At 39.6% G+C, this 22,646-nt stretch overlaps 1 protein-coding gene across 3 annotated transcripts in view; it reads left to right on the top strand.

Moving 5' to 3' along the window:
• The window catches only part of tafa5a (TAFA chemokine like family member 5a), a 139,485-nt gene that overhangs the window by 28,135 nt on the left and 88,704 nt on the right, over window positions 1–22,646 (top strand). The window contains exon 1 of one of the 3 annotated variants that reach the window (XM_044186622.1): window positions 17,544–18,794. The exons of the other annotated variants lie outside the window; for them this stretch is intronic. Within the exon in view, the coding sequence (XP_044042557.1) occupies window positions 18,704–18,794 (91 nt within the window). The 5' untranslated portion in view covers window positions 17,544–18,703. Of the gene's footprint in view, window positions 1–17,543; window positions 18,795–22,646 lie in introns of those variants that run through there. 3 annotated transcript variants of the gene reach the window in all.

Here is a 22,646-nt window from a genome sequence, read left to right as displayed (position 1 = left end):
GATAATATGTCAGTGTTGCGTTCACAGCTTTTTTCCGCTGCCCCCAAGTGGCCAAAAAAACTGTTATTGCAGGTTTAAGATTAAGTAAAGGCCATGATGTTGGTTAAATATTTAAAAAGTCAACATTGATTTTAGCCTTAATAGCCTTAATCTAACAACACGTAGGAATCAACATGCGAACCCGAGTCTCTGGTGTCAAAATCAACACTTTGTACAACCCACCATCCACCCTGATCTCCTCCTGATCATAATTTTCAGGAGAAAGGGTTGCCTATGGAGGCTCACCCACCTACATCCTCAAGCTGGAGTAAGCTCATATTCAAGCACCACACACAAACTGTGCTTTCAACTAAATGTGGCAAATAAATTGTTGAAATAGTTTAATTATTTGGTCCTCTCTGTCAAGTGTTTTCCTACATGATTTAAATACTTTTTGGCCTCTGAATTTGCAAATTGACAATTATAATTATTGGATTTTGCCTAGAGGGGAGAAAGCTAATGATTTGCTCATTTTATTGGGATTAATTGAATTTATATTTTGAAGATTGTGTGTACTAATTGATTAGCTTTAATCTATCTAATTTTGGGAGTCACTTTGCCCATGGCAGTGTGGATTATGTCATGCTGCTGGGGCTTTGGTTGGGTTATTAAGCTACACACTTCCTCTAAATGTGTTGCATTACTCATTTGCCCACCAACTGATAGGTGTTTGTTATACACATCAATGGTAGACACTGAGATTGATTACACCGCGAATGGTTGAAAAGATTAAGAGAGAGGGGAAGACAGAGACATAAATAAAGACAGAGCTCGGTGGGAAATACAATTGAAAAGTGCAAGAGAGTTAAACAGAAAGATAAAGGGAAAGAGAGAGAGCGAGAACAAGAGCGGCCAGAAATCAAGAGATAATCAATGACGAGAGAGAGGCTATCAAAAGCTTTCAACTCAGTGCCGAGCATTGAAAGGGACTTCATCAAAATTGCTCTCCTCGACCCCCCCCCCCACCTCTCCTGTTGACTGTGGTGCGCTCCATCAGCCAGGGGCTTTGCAGTAGCGATGGTAATTGAGTTGCCTATTATCGATTAGCTCATGGCAGCCCTCTCTCATTCTGTCACTATTAGCTCTGTGAGTGAGGAGACACGGGGAGTATGAAGGGAACGTAGGGTTTGGATGGTGAGGTGTGAGGTTATCTGCAGAGGAGAAGAGGAGAAAGTAAAGAGGAAGAAATCAAGCATACAAGTAGAATGAAGAACGAAAAACATGATCAGAAGATACTGTGCTTTATTAGGGACTGATAAAATTATTGGCCTGGGGAGGGAGGCTGAATCTTATGTTTCACTTTCTAAAAAAATCAAGGCTCTCCCCAGCGTTTAAAACATTTTTTAACCCTCCCCTTGACTAAAAAAACAAACAAACAAACAAAACTTGCAACACCCTCTCCCCAATATCTCTAAATAATAAAGCATAATAAAGCAAATTACAATAAAAATATTTATAATTAATTAATCAAAATAATCATTTTCATACAGCCCCTTACAAGAAGGTTGTGAAAATATATATTTGAATGGTGCCATTTTCCCCCACAGTTTATGAGCAGTTTCATTTCTTTTTTCCCTTACCTGTCACTTTCTATACTCCCCTTTTTTTTTTTTGGTTTTCCCTTCCTCTTTCCTCCTTTCCTCTCCTCTCCTGGCACTCAACAACCTGTCTCTATTCTCAATCTTCCCCTGCCTTGTCAGGTGATTGAGAGGCATGAAGCGAAGGAGGGAACAGGAAGGCGGGGCGGTGGGGGTAATAAACCCAAAGATGAATCAGGGACCAGGCAGTGAAACCCACATCTCTTCTCTCTCTCTTCCTCTTACATCTCCTCCAGGCACAGAAGGGTGTGGTGATGAGGTTGGCAAGGTAGTAGCAAGAACTGCTGAGGACTCACAAATCCTTGCACCTGTTTTTCTTTTTTAAAGGCCCTCCACCGTTAAACGCATGTAAATAGTTGTGTCTTGTAAGCAGTCCAGATGACAGGCAGCAGATGTTTACCCCAGGGCTCAGTAAATCACAGGTTAGTTACTTTGATTATGGACCCTCGTCAGTCCCCGAGAGGAATAACTTGACTGGCTTTAAGGCAAGCTTGTGGCATGAATTATAAATAACACAGTCAATTTGTTGCTCTTCGATGGCCGTCCAAGGAAACTGATGGAGTTTGCTTCAAGAAATAGTTACATTGAAGTTAAAGGTATAAATGTGACAGATTAAGTGATATTAAGGAGGATAAGGATATAATTCCTTCATGGGTTCCAACAAATGGCATGTGTGTGTTTAACAACCCAGTCTCCCAAAATTATTTTATATACCATTAATTTGTTTCGCCAAGTACAAAATGTCCAATATTAGATGGATAAGGAAGATAAATAATCACATGATTATAAATAATATAACCAGGAAAAAGTGAAATAATACAAAAACATTTAAAACTCAGCTCATTAATATTTAACAATGCTTCTCTTTGTCTTTTCATATTCAGACAGACAGGGCATAGCCAGTTATGTGATTAGCTGTTTGCTCAGTCAGACAGAAGCAACAGCCAATCACATAACTGGCTCTGCCTTGTTTGTCTTAATGAAAAGTGGAACTATGAAGAAAAATGGCATTGTGACTTAAAAACAGACCATGGAAAAAGGACATGAGCTTTTCAATATCGAACCAAGGCTGCAATCTTAACCGAGTGCTTTGGGCTGCTTAAACATAAACATAATATTGTAAACCATGCTTTAGTTGCTAGGAGTGGATACTGAAGGCAAAACAACTGAAATAGTGAATGGCTACAGATAGGTTCAGCCTGAACATTTTGCGTTGACATTAAACAGTTAAGTTCAATCTTTCCTTATTATGTTGGTAAAAAAAATGATATCTGGGCGGCATTGTGTTTGCTACAAAATGTACATTCTTATGCAGATTTGTTGTGTATAAATGTAATTTTTAGGAGACAGAGTTGGTGTATAAAGTATATTGTACATTACGTGTGTTTATATTCAGCACGAAATGGTATCACTTGATTCTATATTGTCCTAACCGTTTTTCACAAACAGTCTTTCTGTTTGACATGAGACCCTTAAAGCAGCCAGTGTTTTCCTTCCTCACAGAAGAGCTTTCCGCTCAATAGGTGGTAGCACATGAAGCCAATACGAACTGCCCGTGTGTGCATATGCGTCAGTGTGTCTATGTGTGTGTGGTAGCCAAGCAGGCAGTCAGGCATCACGCTGCCACTGTATCAAACAACAGCAGTGGATGCCAGCCACATTTCCGCTCCTCACATGAAAGGAGGCAGGATGGAAATGGTTGTGGTTCGGGGGAGAGGAGGAGAAAATTGGGGAGGAGAGGTGGGGGCTTGGTCGGGTGGAAGCAGGGAGGGATGGATTGGGCGGATGGATGGCCGAGTGGCCCGAGGAGGCTGCCAGGCACCCAACTTCCCTGCACAGATGGAGCCCAACACTGACCAGCACCAGCCAAGTAGTCCACAGACTGTGTGTGTGTTGAAGATGTATATGTTGGGAATTTTAAGGTGTGTGTGCTAATGTGTGTTTATGTATGTGAATATTGGATTTTTACTTCTGAGCATCTCTTCTGTGTGTGTTTGAGTGTGCGTGCAGGATTTGCTGAGATATGGGGAGGGGTTATTTGTACTGTACGGGGGGTGGAATGCAAATGCCTTTCTGAAAGAGAAAACTCAGGCCTCAGCTCATTTTTATGCATTTTTTTACGCTTAGTGCGCTTGAATCAATCAATAAATATAGCAAACGTGGGAAGAAAAAAAAAAGAAAATGCGTTTTTGTGGGCAGAAAATTGTTGGTGGATAAATATGTAAATTCTTAGTGCCTCTGTGAAACATCACCATTGCCCTCCAAGCATTTTGGGCCTACTTTAGATGCAAACACATGAGTGATCAGAGTCAGAGCCTTGCTTGATAACACTCCTCTTGAGGAAGCTTTCATGACATGAACTCTCTTTATTCTCCCTCTCTCTCTCTCTCTCTCTCTCTCTCTCTCTCTCTCTCTCTTCTTAAACAGTTTGTCCCTCTCACTTTCAATTAATCAACTTCTTTCTCTTTTAGTCTTCCTCGCTCTCTCTTAATCTGTTCCTCTCTACCCCTTTCATACATTTAATTAACAAACCTCTTTCTTTTTCAGCTTGCAGATTCTAGTCACACTAACAGTATGTTGTTGTGATCACTCCTGTGGTTCATGTAAATCCTGCACCTTCCTGCACTGAGCGAGGAGGTGTGTATGTGTGCGTGTGTGTGTGTGTGCCATATCAAAGAAAACATTTGACTCCACCTTGACTCCTTCATGGATCAGCCCCTGCGGTGAAAGCAAGACCAGACATTTGTGCCCTTGGCAGCTACAAATGGAGATGATTATCAGGGATTGAGGTGATGTGTTTGTGTGTGTGTGTGTCCTTAAATACTGTATTTATGCGTGTGTAGGAGAGATGTGATGATGAATATGTTAGAGGCTGCCTTTGACGCATGCAGGATGCAACCTTGTGTGCCGCTGCGCCTGTACATCTGGGCGGGAGCACTGATCTATAAATTCTCGTGTGTGATAATTTTTCTCACACACACACACACACACACACACACACACACACAGATACAGGTTGCAGGGGAGGTAGGCCAGTGAGCAAACATGTGGCACTTGCCAACACCCTGCAAAACTAATCTCATATCTACTTTTGCTGCTGGGAGATTGTTTGTGCGACGGCCCTAAGGAGAGCCGAGATGGCAGAGAGGGGATAAAATCAAATCTAGCTCTTGTCACCAACTCAATTCTCCAAGTGATCCGTGTGTGTATGTGTGTGTGTGTTTGTGTGTGTTTGTGTGTGTGTGCGTGTGCGTGTGGGAATGAACATGCATGTGTGTGCTCCCGTTTCAACGCTTGCACATTACTCCTGAGAAAATCAGAGTTTAATGTTTTCATTGGTATTCCAAAGTTACAGAAGATTGTGAATACGGCTGCTGCTCGAAATGAGTGCCATACATTCCCCGCTCTAGTTCTATTTGCCCTTCAACTAAAGAGCCTCTCGAGCCTATCAGAATGGGTGAGAGCATTTTTTTAAGGCTCGAGCCTCGATATACTGTGCAGGTGATGCCATACCCTCTGTGCTGTAGAATAAGAGATGAAGATGGAGCCCTCACATCTCTATAGCCGGGGATAATGGGATTCCAGGCCATATTTTCACGGTGGAAAGAGACAAAGCCTAGTTGGAATAAGGGTTGATCCCCTGTCTTTCTAGTGCTGTCAGAAGGAGTTTGAGTCCTGGAGAGGCCAGGGGATGGTGCTGTGTCTTTACAGTGTTTGTCTTCATTCTCTTATTGTCTCACTTTCTCTATTATTGTTTTCGTTCTCTCTCTTTGTCCATGTCTATCTGTTTCTCCTTCCTCTCTCTCATAGCTTTCTTTCTTGTTGGCACGCTACCTACCTTATTGTATATTGTCTATTTCCCATCTTCTCACTATGTGCTGTCACAGTCTTTGTCTCCCTGTTAGACAATCTTTTAAGGTTGACTTTTTAATGAATTGCCAAAATATTAGTCTACTAGTCAAAGAGGGCCTCTATTTAAGGGACCATACCAGTGCGTTTGCAAGTTTTAGCACATTACAGTAACTTAAAATCATGTATAATTTACATACAGTATTTGCTGATCATTTTCCCATGCATGCTATACAGTTCAAGATTTTTTAATATATTTTTAACCTTGACCAAAATTAATTGATCTTTATCTTCACTGTGATAAGCAAGTTTCAAGCAAGTTTTTGTATGTATTTTTTGACTTGGCTGGCGAGCTACCACAAACAATTGAATTTGAAGGAGTCTGCTAGATTTCAGTACCATATGGTTCTGACTAACTAATGGATACCTGGAATGGTAAAAAAAAAATCCATTCAGATTTCTAAAACACAGCAGCATTGTTTACAAAATATGTATATGTGGTGTTAAGTATATGTGATTTGTCATAAATGGGCTAAAACTTGTAAAACCATAGGTATAGACTGTTGAATTAGGGTTAAAGCTGCACTAATCAATACTTTTATATTAACAATGGACCAAATGGCTATGCGTAATGTGAGAGAAGTAACTCATAGTAACAAACACACAGAGAATTATCACCCGACTCTGCAGATCCTCTCAGCTCTACAAAACATTTTAGCATCTTTCAGCTTATTGTTTTGATTATATGGCTCGCAGCCAGTAGGTAGCTGTTTTCAGTGGAAAAAGCTCTAATAAACCCATTGTGCACTACTTGCAAAGCACCAAATGGAAGACAGACAAATTAGCTACTAGCTAGCAACTAGTGGAGTATTTAGCAGCTAAAGAGCCAGATTTTTCTCTCAGGAGTTGGTGGAGACAAAAAACAGACCTAAAAGCATAGTTAATATGGGACCTATGTTCGGCTGGGGGCCAGAAACACAATTCCAACTGAATGATAATAAAACTACAGGCTGCAAATGAAATATAATAGCTATCCTAACAACATAAATGCATGAACTATGCATTTACCTGAATTTAATTTTACATATTTTGCACTGCAGAGGCAAGCTTTTTTCTTAGGCAAGTTTAGTATTCCAGATTCCTAACCTTTTTTTGTACATAAGAGTAAGCATTAAAAAAACATTTAATTATATTAGTTCTCTTGTCACCATTTTTCTTGGGCTCACAGTGTGTGCTTTTATCCCTGAACAATCCCTCTGACTGCTTAACTGAAGGCCATGTGTCTACAGTGAAGAACTGCAACTGAGCAAAGAGGCGGTATATGGATCCAATTATGTGTGTCCATAAGCAGTCTATGGTAACAGACAGACTGTGTTAGTGTCTGACTCCCTGCTCAAGCATTTCTATAAAACTGTGAATCATCTCACTCTTCATGTCACTCCATACGCTTTACTCCCTGTCTTCTTCATGCCAAAAGACAAAAATTAGTTTTTCTATGTCTGCCCCCCCCTTCTTTTTTTCTTCTACTACAGCTCTCCTGCTCCATTCTTCCTCCCTCTTTTCTGTTTCTCTTTCTCTACATGCCTTCATCTAATAATCGCATTTCTTTTCAATTGCCTTTCCTTTTTTTTACCCAAATGAATGCCGACAAGCCAGGTTGACTCAAAGTTACAGCAATCTAGAGAGGAGACTGCTCTTTTTTCTTTTTTTATTTAACCTTGTGCCAGACATTGCTGCTACCAAATATTATCATCATCTACTCTATTTTCACAATTGAATTTTATTTTGGCCAGAGAGGCCATAGCCTCTCATGCTTTAAAGCTATTGCTGCTTTTCAATTTCCGTTGTATGGCTTTTCATCTTGTAGCAGGTATACACAGAGCCGGCTGTGTATCATTTATTTAGAATGGGCTTCAAAGCTACATTGATATACAAAGTGTGCAGTAAATGACCCAGCAAGTCTAAAAAATACAATACATGTTTGACATATTTGCTTTAATGTTCAGATCTCACCTGACAAAATTCAAAATAAGTATCATTACCATACTTTTTCCATGATCAATATACATATACTGTAAAGCACATGTGCAATTGTTACATATTGTCACAAAGTGACATTTTAATCAAAAATCAGTATGCAAGCTAAATCATGAGAGAATACAAGGTGCCTATAGACATTATGGATGGGCTATTTAACGGAATAGTTCAAGATGAGTAGAAGGCAACACACACACACCACTTGCTTTGTCTCTTTTGTGGTACAGGGAATCAAATCCCCCAAAGATCCAGTTACACGTATCACCTCTGCATTTATTTATTTAAAAAACGTTGACGTTTCGGTCAACAAGGACCTTTATCAAGACATATCAATCATAAAGTGACACAGTGCTTAAATACAGCCCATAATTGCATGATGGTCCACAACTGTGTTGGAGGTGTGTCCATGATTACATACAGCAGCTTAAATACTCATTTATATACCGTAGATTTGGGCTATCTGGTATATATATAAAAAACTTCGTCCTTCACCCCCCGAGGGTGGTCTCATCCTTCGAGCTCGGGTCCTCTACCAGAGGCCTGGGAGCTTGAGGGTTCTGCGCAGTATCTTTGCTGTTCCTAGGACTGCACCTTTCTGGACTGAGATGTCTGGTGTTCTTCCAGGGATCTGCTGTAGCCATTCCTCCAGTTTGGGGGTCACTGCCCCATTGAGCTGACTTCTTAGGACTTGCCTTACTCGTTGGAGGTATTTGGCAGTTGCTGTTTTCCTTGTTACCTCTTCGAGGTTGCCATTTGCCTGTGGTATTCCAAGGTACTTGTAACCATCCTCAATGTCTGCTATTGTTCCTTCTGGGAGTGAGACCCCTTCTGTGTGGACTACCTTCCCTCTCTTTGTCACCATTTGACTACACTTCTCAAGCCCGAATGACATCCCAATGTAGTTATGTACAAGGTTATGTGTCCGTTTTCAATGATGCTTTGCAGGACCTGACACAGGACTCTTGTGTGTTTGCACAAGGCAAACATCGAGTTGAATGTTTTATGACTGTCTTGTGTCATGACCCATTTTTATTGCTTTCATTGGGGCGAAGAGACATGTTATCACCTGGATCAATGTCTTGCCTCTTTTCCTTTTTGTTCTCTGCCTCCTTTCATTTCTCATTTCCATACATATATTTTCCTGCCTGCCTTGTATGCACAAACTTTTATTGTGTTCAACTGTTTGCTCTGAGAGGAGCTCTTCAGTACGCTGAGAGCTCATATAGAAGGCCAAACATTCTTGTTGAAAGCTTTCTTCCCTCCCTCCCAATGCTTTTTGAGGCTCAGTGATCTCTTCCTAAATGTGACAGAAGGAGATTTTTACCACATTTAACACCAGTGAGGATCTATACATAGAAGATTGGTATGAAAATTGAGACTCAGTCAATTAACGCTCTTTCACTTGATTCAGAATAAAATAGAAACTGTGGTTCATTTAATGTTGATAGGATATTGATTTTTAATTACTTCTTAACAGATTGAATATGACATCCTCATTACAAAAGTTGATCAATATTTTAATGATGAAGTCAGCTTTCTTCCTGAATTGCTTGTATTAAAAATGAGCTGAAGCCAGCCCTAGTGAGATTTCTATGTTGACACTGATGTGAGATGCCTTTGTTGACTCCATAATCAAGGCAATCTATCAGTGATGACATTTCTTTGGCTATAAAGTAAAACAAAAGCATATAGTTAATAGTTAATAACAATATTTATATTGCAATTTGGCTTGACACTAATTGGAAAACACTGTCATTTCATTGATATATAAGGCATTGTTTAAAGATTTTGTACCACCACTAAAGGTCCAGTGTGTAACATTTAGCTTTTGGCAGAAATGGAATATAATAGTTATAAGTATGTTTTAATTAGTGTATAATCACCTGAAAATAAGAATTGTTGTGTTTTCATTACCTTAGAATAAGCCCTTTATATCTACAGAGGGAGCAGGTCCCCTTCCACAGAGGCCGCCATGTTGCATCGCCATGTTTCTACAGTAGTTCAGAAAGGACAAACCAATGTCTGGCTCTAGATAGGGTCTTTCGCATCCTCTATGGTTGGAAGGGGAGGGTGAGGCGAGCAGCATTCAAATGGTTGCAAACTGCACTTTCACTGCCAGATGCCACTAAATCCTACACACTGCTACTTTAATATAGTTCTCCATCTTGCAATTTTCATGCCATGTTAGTAAGGAAAATAACATTCCAAAGTCTGGTCAGAAAATGAGGGATTTAAGGTCTGTCTTAAAGCTTACAGATATTACTTAATTTTCTGACCAGTTCAAGCTCTAATATATGAAATGGAGTAATGGGAAGGAGCACAAGACTCTTTTCATACTCCCTCTAATTGAACAAACTTGTTTTGTGAAGATTGCAATCTCAAAGACAGTGTTTACGATCTTTATTCATCATATTTAAAATAAAATAAAATAAAAATCTTTCCAAACCTGACAAAAGCAATCAAGGATTAAAGAAAAGAGCAAATAAGCTTGGTTGGTTAAGTTTCCAGTTTTATTTATCTTGATTATGTATCATTGTGATTGAGTTTGATTTCATTTCTAGTTATTTTAGCACTTTCAGACACACACTTTGTCCTCTGGGTCTCATTACCCACATCTCTCCCCTGGGACAACGGAAACACTTGGTAGATAAACTTGTGTTTGGTGTCGCTGAGACTTTCTTGTTAAATATTTATTGTCAGTGTTGTTGCTTTATTTGTCTTTTGTCCATTGAGATGGCAGATAAACAGGCAGTAGGAGACTACTGCACAGCAAGACATGATATCTTTATTAGCTATCCATTTGGGGCCTTATTTTATCTGTTTAAGCATTTTATTGTTATCTATATAAAGTTTTATTATTTGCAAAACAATATGCAAAATGTAGTGCATTCTCTAAAGACACACTAAAAATGTTGAGAAACTAACCATTTCAAGGCAACAAACTTCATTAACATGTTGAGTTAAACAATTTAACTTAAAGTTTTGCCTTTTAATTTGTCCGACTTAGAACTTTCTCTTGTGTTAACTTACCTCAAGTTGGAGTAACTCATTATTTTACACTTTCACAACTTAATTTTGTTTTCTGTTAATATTTCTGTTTCTGTTAATATATAATTTTACCATTAGTAAAACAGTGTCAAGTCTACTCCCACATGGACACTCAGTATCTGAGTGTTTGCTGTATAAGCAACAGTCACATCAGGATCAGGATTGGTGCTGGAAAGTATGACACTTGCGTCTCCAGAACCCAGAGTTGAAAGATTGGGGAGTAGTTGTTGTGGATACCTGAGAGAAAACCATGTGACTCTAAGATACATGTATAAAAAGACACATAACAACATACACATAATGTAAGTGTCTTCAAATTAGAAAATAGAAGGCTTTCTGGAGAATTCTAACCCAAATACACAGCAGCAGTGGTTGTAACACACAGCTCATGGAGGCAATTATGGCACTTTAAAATCCTTTGCGCCTGATTGCCGCAATTTGTGTCAAAAATCGTACTCCCTCTGAGTCATATCTCAGTCAAATCTAAACACACAGACATGTTAGACACATTATTAGATTATGTGTGAGTTACACTTTCTGGGGATATCATTATCTCCAATGTCCATCGCAAATAAATGCCATTGATTTCTATGAAATCATAGAAAAGACACTCTTTATAACTCCAGAACTTGGCTAAGAATCTTAATATTTTTACGGTTTCTTCAGTATCAAAGTAATCCAGTGATAGTTGTTTGTAACAGGAACTGCCAATAGCTAATTCTGCCAGCTAACTAATTATGGGAGTATGATTATGCTGCAAATCAAAATAAGAAAAGAATGTTAATAGGAGTGACAAGGTGTTGGTGTGGCAGTGTCAGACTTTGAAAACCCCTGGTGTGAAAAGTCTGACATGGAGTGAACGCCGAAAGTTGGTGTTGCTGTATTCCCAAACTAAAGTCTACTAAACTTTGTCGATTTGTATTGAATCATAGCTAAAGATTATACGTTTTCAGAACACACTCACTTATGTTGAAGCAAGAGACTAGCTTGGTTTGTCTGCAAAACTACTATTACTACTACTTCAGCTAAGAATATAGGTTAGCGTTTTTACACTGAGTCAGTTTGGTTTTATTATTCCTTTACTTACCGTATTAGTTTTGCTGACACCAATGTCATGGATTCACATCGTTGAAAAAGCAGTTGTTCCACACTTTATGCGATACTTGCCTGGTGAAAACTGATGAAAAGTAAATTAATAATTAATCAAGTAAACTAAGTACAGCCTATAATGCCAATGATTCATGGTGGTGCTGTAGCACTTAACTGGTAACTAATGGAATCAGGCCAGGTGAGCCTTCAGTGCCGAGAGATGATGGATGAATAAAGATCAGGCAAATGGAGACTAAATGGAGAGGAAGCTCCCGGATGGGTGCATGTGGGTGCTTGTTTGTTTTTCTCTGATTACAGGAAATGTAAGAAGCTTAGTGGGAGACTCAAGAGGATGAGTCTATCACTAGTGTTTGTCAGCTCAATATATTGCATTTCCTATAATAACACTTAATTAACTGTGTGTGTGTGTACAGATAATAATGAATAACATAATAACTTTGTTGCTTAAGTCAGTGTGAGTGACACTGCTTCCAATTAAAAAGAGCATGATGTTTAAGCATTTAAGGTGTTTAGATTGAAATGTATGAATGTGTCATCACCTGTGCTAAATGAAAAAACATGTTCTGTGGTGCAACAGAAAGAGTGAAATCATATCAAACTGCATAACTTTTTCTTCAAAATTCTTGACACACACACACACATATATATATATATATATATATATATATATATATATATATATATATATATATATATATATATATATATATATATATATATATATCTGGACCAAAAGGTATGCAGCTGAATACCATGCATTTGTGGCTGGTCACTCATTAGACAATACAAATTAAGTACTGAACAACCTTGTTAGACACCTCTATAATGCGCATGTTCTATCAACTTTTGAAACCTTTTTAGATTAGGTACAGTAAGGACCTCATGTTCCCCAAGAATAGAAGAGAACAGAATTAATGTTAATAAATGTAATTTGTCTTTTCTTTTAGGCTAATAATAAGCCCTTCATAGAAATAGATGAGCTATAAATGACACTGGTATGTTCTTTATAGCTCATAAATTTCTGTCTTTATATTTAGCGTTATAATGTGTGAAATTAGACATAGTGACTAAAAACACACAAAACTTTATGATGTGGAAAATTACCTGACGTCCCAGCTAACAAGTAAAGACATGAATGTGACAGATGTCTGAGGTGACATGTTTTTGATGGATTATTTCTCTCTGGATTATTATTTTAGACACTTTGTTTCTTTCCTGTGGGTGTCAGGTGATTGACAGTAAGCAAAAAGAAACACAATGCATGCCATATTAAGCACAAGGAAATACTGATTAAACAGAAAGTTTTACAAAGCCAAATTGGTGCTTTGTGCTCTCCTGAAGGAAGATTGATCCATGTTATCTCCAAGTATGGTAGCTGAGTGCAGATTCTGCTGAGGATGATGTAAAGGAGAACAGAAAAAAAAATTTTCAGGAAAATCCATTTCAGCCACAGGAATGAGCTATCTTGTAGTAGTTTTGTTGGACAGGTGTACTGACCTCATGTGGGCTTGCCATTTTTTCTGCATTTCTGCTTTTGTCTGTTAACTTCCAATTTCTATCGGTGGCTATATTAAACACAAGTCAAAAGTTTCACTCCTGACACTACCACACCCACCGTGGATTTTGTATCAAAAAGACTTTCTTTGACACAAAGTTACTTAAAGCGATATCTTCAGCTAGCTTACTTTTGTATTGTAGCAGAGACTTGATGTTTCTATTCACAATCGCTGATGCTTAAAGTGGCTATTATCGATATTTTTATATAATAGATCAAATGACTAAGTTATGTGAGAGGGATCTCTAGTAGTGATGAACCCACAAATATCGCCCGACTCTGCAGTTTCCCTCAGCTCTACTGAGCGTTTTAGCATCTTTCAGCTCATTGTTTTGATTTTCCAATCTGCAGCTTTATTGTTTTGGTTCAGTTTGCTATATCAATATAATATATCAATGTTGTGTTCACAGCTTGTTTCCGCTGCCTCCAAGTGGCCAAGAAAATCAATTATTGCAGGTTTAACTTATCAGTAAGATGATGCTACTAAGTTATGTAAGTTATTTGCAATCTTCACAAACATTCTCTAAACTGGCTAATATTTGTTTTGTTGGTAAATTTTCACCCAACTATGTAATTAACTATATCTTATTGATAATATAATTTGGATTGGATCACAAAAACGTAATGTTGAAACTACATTCAAAACCACATGATATATATATAATATTGATGGTAACAATACAATACAGAAACCGACACTACACTAAACATTCCCACTTCTGGTATAGACATTGTATAACACTCTGACAAACTTGGATTCTTCATTGGGTAATTCATGATTTATGAAATGTTTATTCAATTATCTGTCTATTCAGTTCTTGAAGGACTTTATTTAGAGTTGACCTCATCCCAGAGGCAGCCATTATTTCTTGTCAGACAGCAGGAGTGTGTTTATCTGCCCAAACTATAATGGCTCCACCTGTCAGAAGACAAAATGGGTCACAAGGAAAACCATATTGGTGGCTGCCACCTCAACTTTTATCTCTGATTAAACTGTAAGAATCTTTGTGTTGGACACCCTACTGGACATGAGCCGTATGTTTCAGCTTTTCCCTCTGATTAAGCCCTCCTTCAAATTTATTGGCCATGGGAAATAATGGGAAACACAGCGAATGTAGAAGTTTTAGGCCATTACTCATGGCTTTTATTGGCATGGGCTCTGTCTGGCGCACAGCCAGTGACCTGCACAGAGGACAAAGCAAGTAACGCCTCTCCTGGCTCCTGGCAAGGAAAAGCAGCGGTGAGGGGGTGGCAGTATAGAGGAGGAGAAAGTGAGAGAGGAGATGTGGCAGCAGTGTAGGTGGGTGGTGTGAGGATAGAGGGGAAGGAAATGGTTTAATAATTTACAGAGGGGAGGGGGGGAATTCCACAGTGCTCCAAAACTTATCTCAAAACATTTTTGCTATCCCCTTGTAATATTAAAAAGGGGTTAGAAAAAATGCAAGCAAACATATAACAGGGATTTATAATAGTGTCTAGACAGAATAGTTGGTCCCCAAGGCGACAGTCCATAAATGAGCCCCAGTGTACTTTTCAATAAAACTAAAGATTAGAGACAAAGGTAAGATATAAAATACCAACATACAAATATTTATATTTTTACCTGTCATATGATTATATAGGCAACACAATATGGAGCTCTGGGTCCTCTTTAACAGCTCAAAAAACACGTTTAACACTGTTTTACCAATGTGATACAGTTGTCCTACAGAGATTTGGGGTAAATCACTCTGTAGGACAACTGTACATTTTTTGGTCTGTGAATGACTTTTTGGCAAAACAAAAACAAATAGATATAGCCTATATAACATATAATAAAACATAAAATATTGCATTTGGTGTAATAACAGTGCTTTATGGAAAATTCCATATTTTGTCACCTTCATCAAATGTGTAAGCTCAGTTTGTAGCAAAGAAAGGGGTTTTCACTCAAACACTTTTCTACATATTGGGTCAGAAGAAAAGGAAAAAAAATATTTAAAGGAGCATTCCATCAATTAAAACATGAAGTTCCATTTACTCATCATGATACATCTAAGTACCACACAGCTTGTAAAAACTGTTTTATAATGTCTTCTGTGGCTTTGAAGGGAGCTTTCCAACGTTTGAAAAAAATAACCTTTCAATAACATTGAAAGATGTTCTTGAGCTGAATTATGGGAAATGTAGGATCAAGCATTTTTGGAGCTGGTCCCATACTAGAGACCTCTGCTGCTTTAATTTTGCTCTTTTGTTTTTTTAATATGTAATGTAAATTGCTGTAGTATCCCTACAAAAAAGTAATAACACTTACAACAATGTTGCAACAACGAGGAAGTAAATCCAATGTCAAAAAAAACACAAAGGTTAAGAGTTTATAGGCCAATATACGTAAATAACTAAATTAAATACATAGGACAGTTGTAACTTGCTTCATTCTGCTTCATACATAACAATAACGGATAAAACCAACGCTTGCCTGTTTTGCTGCTTTATTTTTGCTGAAAATTCATGGTGACACTTGACCTATAAGAAAAAATCAAAGACATGTAAAAGGAGCAGAATTCCAGCCACAGTCACCCTGTTTTCTCTCCACACTTGAGTTTATATACTAAGCCATGGGTGCACTGCTCGTGGAGGTTGTATCATGCCAAGTGAAGCTACAGCTGACTTAAGAGTGTAGCAAATGTTGATCTACACATTCTACTTTATAAATAACTTAACAGAAAATACTAATTACTGGTAGGTGTAAACGGAGCTAAGCTGCATTCTTTTTTTTATTTTCTAAATATTTCCCCACAGTTACACAAATGGCTGTTTCCACCTTAAGTTGGTGTTAAAAAATGACGTTCCAAACACTGTACATATGGTTTGGGTGCTTCGGGACTATTTTACAGGTTAGGCGAGATGTCAGGACCAAGTGCATGAAGATGGAAACCTTGTGAAAAGTTGTAATTGGTTCCTCTGGCATATCAGACTGTATCATTCCTGTCTCAGTGTTTCCAACTGTTTCTTAATTAGGCTTTATGCACAGAATTATATTTAGTTTGCCGCTCTTCCGGTGAGTATGTAGTAGTATAGCCTCAGCAGATGATAATGTTAGACATGCACACACACCCACACAGTCACAAGCACACACACAGTCTTCCCACCCCAAATCCTTGTAGAGGTCAAGTCTCTGTTAATTGCTTTCCATGCAGTAGATGGATGGATCACAGTGTTAGAGAGGAAGCTGGAAGGTGTCAGGAAAGAAAAAAAAGGCCAACACACGTGCACACACACACACACACATCCATGCAAACATGATATAAACACACACACATAGTGACCAAAGCAAACAAAGGCATAGACAGTCGCAGTATGCACACAAACACATACACAGTCTGACACACATGCCAGCCAACTGAGACTGTTATCAGCTAATTAGTGCTAGTAACTGCAGGGGCCAACCTTATTGACACTGCAATGACAGTTTTCTGGTTTGAGTGGCACTGTCAGTCGTCACCATGTCATTCTGATTCAATTATAAATACACAAAAGCAGGGATAAAAAACTCACAAGGAGGAAATGCTGCTTTCAAATGCTGTGATCACTCCAGCGGCCATATGGGTTACTATGTGCAAACTGACCAGTCTCTTTCAAAGGACTGACTTACTGAATAAATGAATGAATGAATATATTTCACTTTTCATCTCTTGCTACATTCCATGTCATGTGAGACTTAAGCAGCATACAAATATTCATAAAACAGAAACAATGGCTGCTCATTGGAGATCATCGGCGGGGGGGGGGGTTAGACAAGCTATTGTTTTGCTACTCAATATTGGTCCTCCTCCAGTCCGATAGCTTTCACTTTCACAGGATCCCGATATCCTTTATAAACATCAAACTGAGAACAAAGCAGGAGAGGCTTTTGAAAAATTTTGCAATGGCATCAATTCTTTATGGTTGTAATATGATGAAATTTTAGTCTACATGTGTAATAGGTTTCAGGGGGTGTTGAATATTCTTGGAAAATTTGCCTCAGGCTAGGCTACCCAAAGCCTATTGCTTGTTTCAATAACCGAGAGGCTTGGCTAATGTGGAGGTGCAGAATTTACTCAGCACACTTTTTTACATTTATTTTGCAACATCTAGGGAAGAGGTGCAGGAAATCCACCTAAAATCAGCATTTTTTGATTTATGGAATGGAAGAAATAAATCTTTATGATATAATTTTAATAAAATGGTGGTTAAAAGTGAACATGAAATACTAAGTCTGACTTATTTTGGTTTGCGCCTGTTTGGCATATGATGATCACCTGCAGCCCACGGTTTGCTCACTTGTTCTTTATCAGTGGAAACATCCTTTTATAGCAGCACCATCTCGTGCGTTGTAGCTGGAGGAGATTATTTGGGGAAGTTGTGACGTAACCTGGAGCTAAGTGGAGAGAAAAAACAGTCGATCTCGCAAGAGGAACACACACAGGGATAGAGAGAGAGACGTGCAGACATTTTATCGCCTGCAAGTGTTTTTGATGTTTATAGATTATCAGATTGGAGAGCAAACTAGATGGAAAGAACCTGCGCAGCCAGGTCTTTGCTCAGTTTGATTTTGTTTGCCTTCAAAGAAAAGTCAAGGGAAATTGCCATCCACGGTGCCTTTGATTTGAAACAAAATTGTTTTCAAGAGGTACGACGCGCACATGAAGAAGAACAGGGATTATCCAGAAGATGCATAGTGTATGAAACTGGCAGCTCTCGTGCGTAAATGGCAAGAGTTGCATTGGACTGAATCAAGAGGGAAAGAGAGAGTGTGAGATTGGCGACACAGAGCGAGGGAAAGTGATGGAACTACGGAGCAAAATAGGGAAGAATCGGGAAAGAGAGATAGAGCGCGACTGAGAGAGAGAGAGAGAGAGAGAGGGAAAACGCGAGAGAGAGAGAGAGAGAGAGAGGGAGAGGGGCTGCAAGGCGACTAGGTTGGCAGTATTCGCCTCTGCCTCTCCAGCAGTGGGAGAGAGGTGCGTAACATGCAGCCGAGAGCGGTGATCATCATCTGCGCGCCGCATCGCCGTGGACCGCCGTGCGCACTAGAAGACGGAGACACACCGAGGGGCGCAGCCCGCTCTGCCGAACCTGTCGTGAGCGAGACGCCAGCAAAGCCGACGACAGACTCTTGAAGAAAAAAAAAGAAGGAAGAGAAGAAGAAGTCGTGTGAGGAAAGATGTCAGCCCTTGAGACGGTGATTGGGGGTTAATCGCCCTGCTGTCTTTGGAGCCACTCTGACGCACCGGCGGCGAAGCAAGAGCGCATATTTTTGTTGAATCCCAGCCCACTTTATCACACCTAAAGCGGACTATCAAGTGAGGATTTTGCATGAAGGGGGACGAATGCTGAATTACATGGCCAACAGAATATGAGTCAGCGCGTGTCTGTGAGCTGAGGTGGAGTGTGTCTCTCCCGCTGCACGGCTGTCTCGGTCCGACACAAACCTTCCTACGCCAGGATGCAGCTGCTCAGAGTTGCGTGGGCACTGACTGGAGCGGCGATCTGCTGCTTTCTCATTCTCCTTATTCACTCCCGACTGCTCAAAGAAGGTAATCACTCAGAACTCCACCAAATTACATGTCACTTGTACGCTGTTTTAATGCGCCATCGCCTTCCGTGTAGTTTATATGAAGTTTTCTGCAACAACAATTCCAATACAGAGTGTGTCCGTCGCTTCGGCGCAATCGCAATCAAATATCGACTTTTTTTCTTTGGTCGCTGTAAAATAAAAATCCAATCAAAACGGGACTAAAACTGATTAGTTTACATGAAGCACAGATGGCATTGCAGAACTGTGATTTTCCTCTCCCGTAATTTTCCTTATCAACAAGTCATTCGCCAGAGGATGATCGATTGATCAATTTTGTACGATCGAAGGGATAAGTTCAGGCTGTGCAGCAAAAAAGCAGTATTTAAAGTAGCAGCTCACTGTTTGTATAGAATACTGATTCGTTGTAAACGTTTTCAATAGATGGCACTAGAGTCTAGCTTTAGGGTAACATTGAGGTCAAGCGGCTCTAATGTCGTTAGATTTACCTTCTATTGTGTTTTCTGCCCTATTTATGTTCAAGCTGGGATCAATTTCAATCCCGATTATCATTCACACACCTCACAGCGAGGCTCAGTGCTTCAATACACTGTCCACAGTTTGTCTATCATGTTGCCATGCTGTATGGATGGCACAGCCTGCAGGCCATGGCTGCATTGTGACAAGTGGTGCAGCTTTTTGGGGTTATTAATTGAGTTGCATTTGCTGACATTCAGCTGATTTGAATGACATGTGATTTAATGACCCTGACAATCATCAGAAATCAATTCCATCAGCATGTAACTGATGTTTCAGTGTGGCAGATTATCCTTTGTAAAAAATCATTAATTCCACCTACAATGTAGCATAAAAAATACAAATCATACCTGTCCAAGGGGAGATGTTCATGCAGAGGTTGAGTACACTTACTGCTCAAACTCCTTATGAAAGTCAAATGGTGACACCCGGGGAATTACTGTACTGTATGAACCTGGCACAAAAAACAGCACTTAATATTCCCTTTATACATGTATACCCCGGGGCGAGCAGAGTCTGTTTGGCACTTAGGAAGTGTCATGGGTTTCCTTTGTGCCGTTTTTTCGAGAATCATGGCTTGAAATGGCCTGCCATCCCCTCCCTGCCTCCGGCCCTGGGCAAATATTCAGGTCAAGCAGTGGCAAACACTCTCCTCACCATGGTGAGTCCATGACTACTGTGGGGTAGGAGAATGTCCAGCCATACTGAAGGGGGGAGAGAGAAAAAAAACAACTTGTCTGGCAGCCAAAATGGGAGACAAGGGGGAGTTCAGGAGTTTGTACTGGCACATGTCCCGAAGCCTTCCTTTGGAGTTTTAATTTACTGTGGCATGCTAGCCTTTTCCACAGAGGTCAAAAAGAGGATTGTGTGGCCACCTAACAATATGAAAAAGTGCTGCTCATGGCTGTGTTAATGCGAGGGACTCTCATTAGATTCAGGCCATCAGCATTGTCAAGCTTGTTGACTGGCAAGGCAATATTTTTGACCTTCACTGCCGAGTTGTTTGTCTGTATCATGTTGTGCTTTTACACCGAGGTGTTTTTCCCCTAAGCCTGCATTTTCTTTGCTTTTAAACTTGACACCGAATAGCTTTTAACTTAGGGGGGAAAGCTGCTGGTCGCTTGGTGGCAAGAAGATGCAATTTAAGTTCATTATGGTTTATAAGGTCCCTATTGAAATCTACTAGGGAGAGATGGAGAGAGAGAGGCACACAAAGGAGGATTGAGAATATGCTCACTTTAGGCTACAAGAATGGCCAAGGTCAAAGTCAGCTGTAAGGGCTAATAATATGAACTGATAAAATGATCAAACGAATTAAAAGGAGGAAAGGCATGCACAAGGGGCCGTAAAAAGAACAGACGCCTTTTAATCTTGTCTCACATATTCCTGCATAAGAACACCAGGGTTGTGCAACACAAATCCTCTCTCCAATGTGAACAGCAACAAGAAAAATGTATTTTTAGCGTCCTATCTATCATTCCACATTGATTGTCTGTATGTGTTTACATGCGTGTGTGTGTGTGTTATTGCTGGTGGTGCAGATGTCTATGCAGGTGGTACGTTATCTAAAAGTAGCCTGTCGGCAGCACATATCCTGCGTTTTTAGCATACCAGTAAAGGTGGGAGTGCTAGCTAGCTAGAGATGCAGGATTGTGATTTTGGAAATGGGGATGCTCATGAAGAAACAAAATGTCACCCCTCTGCCAGCCCATTAGATAGCCAAACACGCCAGTGAGTGTATTTTGGGGAGTCGTACACCTCATTGTGTCAGCCCTCTTGCATAATGTGATATGGGATCTCGTGCAATAAGGAATGAGGATGCGGAGAGGGTGGATTGGGAATGGAAACATATTTAAACATTATGCATAGGGAATGTGGATGAATTTTGTGCCATAAATTTCTCACACTGTCCACTTCAATAATTCAGGCAATGGAGCAAATCCCATTTTGCTCTTCATTGGCCAAGATATTTGTCACATGGCAATAGAGAGTGTGACAGGTTCATGGAGAGTTCTTGGTGTGGGAATTCCCTGGTGAATCCAGGGCACTCTTTTTTTGCAAAGGATAAGGTAAAAGAGTTTCATTCCAAAAAATGAGACATATGTTACTCATATGTTACTCACTGTTAAACTAAAATATTTTGTAGCATGAAACTGAGGCACCCTGTGGGTTACAATTAAAGTTATGAAGAGCAGCTTCTTTAAAACCACAATGGGCTATAGTTTTCTCTTAATACAGCAATAAAATTGTGGAGTTATGGGGAAATTAGCATCAGGCAAGAGTCAGAGATTTATTGTTAAATTGTCAAAATATTAGAACATTTTCCTCTCAATTAAGATCATTATTTGTTGAAAATGATCTTCTTAAATGCTGTGAATCATGAGGAAATTTTAGGGCCCACAGCTATAGAGGAGACAAATGGAATAATCTCGATTGATTGATCTGTATCTGCTTCTTGATGTACATGGTGCCTTGGCTATAGTGGCATGGCAGAAATATTCATCTTTATCTAAGATAGAATGATCTGGGCTATTCCCAATGAACATTTCGTGTAACAAAATCATTTTTAGTGCTATGGCATAGGTGCTTTGAAATAAACACCATCATAAGTATCTGAGAAATTGGGCTTGAAAAGACAGAAGATACAATTTGATTTAAAGTAGATTTAAATTTTTTTTAACTGTACCCATTTTGCTAGTAGACACCATCACTGTTTCATACTTCAAAGAGAGGTATATTGCCCAAACTGTCTCTGTGGCATTGAAGTTGAATTGGAGTACCGTCGCATATTTTCTTTTTATTCATTCATAAAGTGTTGTGTCTGCACACCCCAGTGGCCTCTCAGTGTCCTCTACTTCCCGCAAACAGGCCACCAGTCTGCCTGATGACTGCAGGTAGTGATCCTCAGGTAAAACCACAGGGTGAGCCAAAGTGACAGAGATGTGTTTTCATACACTGCGCCTGTCATCAGGCAACCACAATCAGTTTGCATTTACCACAGACAGAAGCCCAGTCCAGGGGATCCTCTTTAAAAAAGATATGGATTAGAATGGCATTCGGTTGGCGTGGCAGCTCTGCTAGGAGAAGCCTCAGGCAGATTTGGGTCAAGCAGTGACAAACGCTGGGTGTCATGCACATACGTAGCCCGTGGAGAAAGGGAAGCCCCGTCACATCTTAACACATGACTTTAAAAAGGAAGGCAGCTCATGTCTGCACTTCCAAGTAGCTTCTGTCTCTTAGTATTTCTTGTTTAGCCTGAGCTGTTTTCCCTAAAAAAAATTAATCCAACATTTCATGGAAAGGAAATTCTACAGTCTATAGATTGTGTACTTTCACA

Source organism: Siniperca chuatsi, linkage group LG23 (assembly GCF_020085105.1).
Source record: "Siniperca chuatsi isolate FFG_IHB_CAS linkage group LG23, ASM2008510v1, whole genome shotgun sequence".
Taxonomy (NCBI): Eukaryota; Metazoa; Chordata; class Actinopteri; order Centrarchiformes; family Sinipercidae; genus Siniperca; species Siniperca chuatsi.
This window is presented reverse-complemented; position numbering and strand designations above follow the sequence as displayed.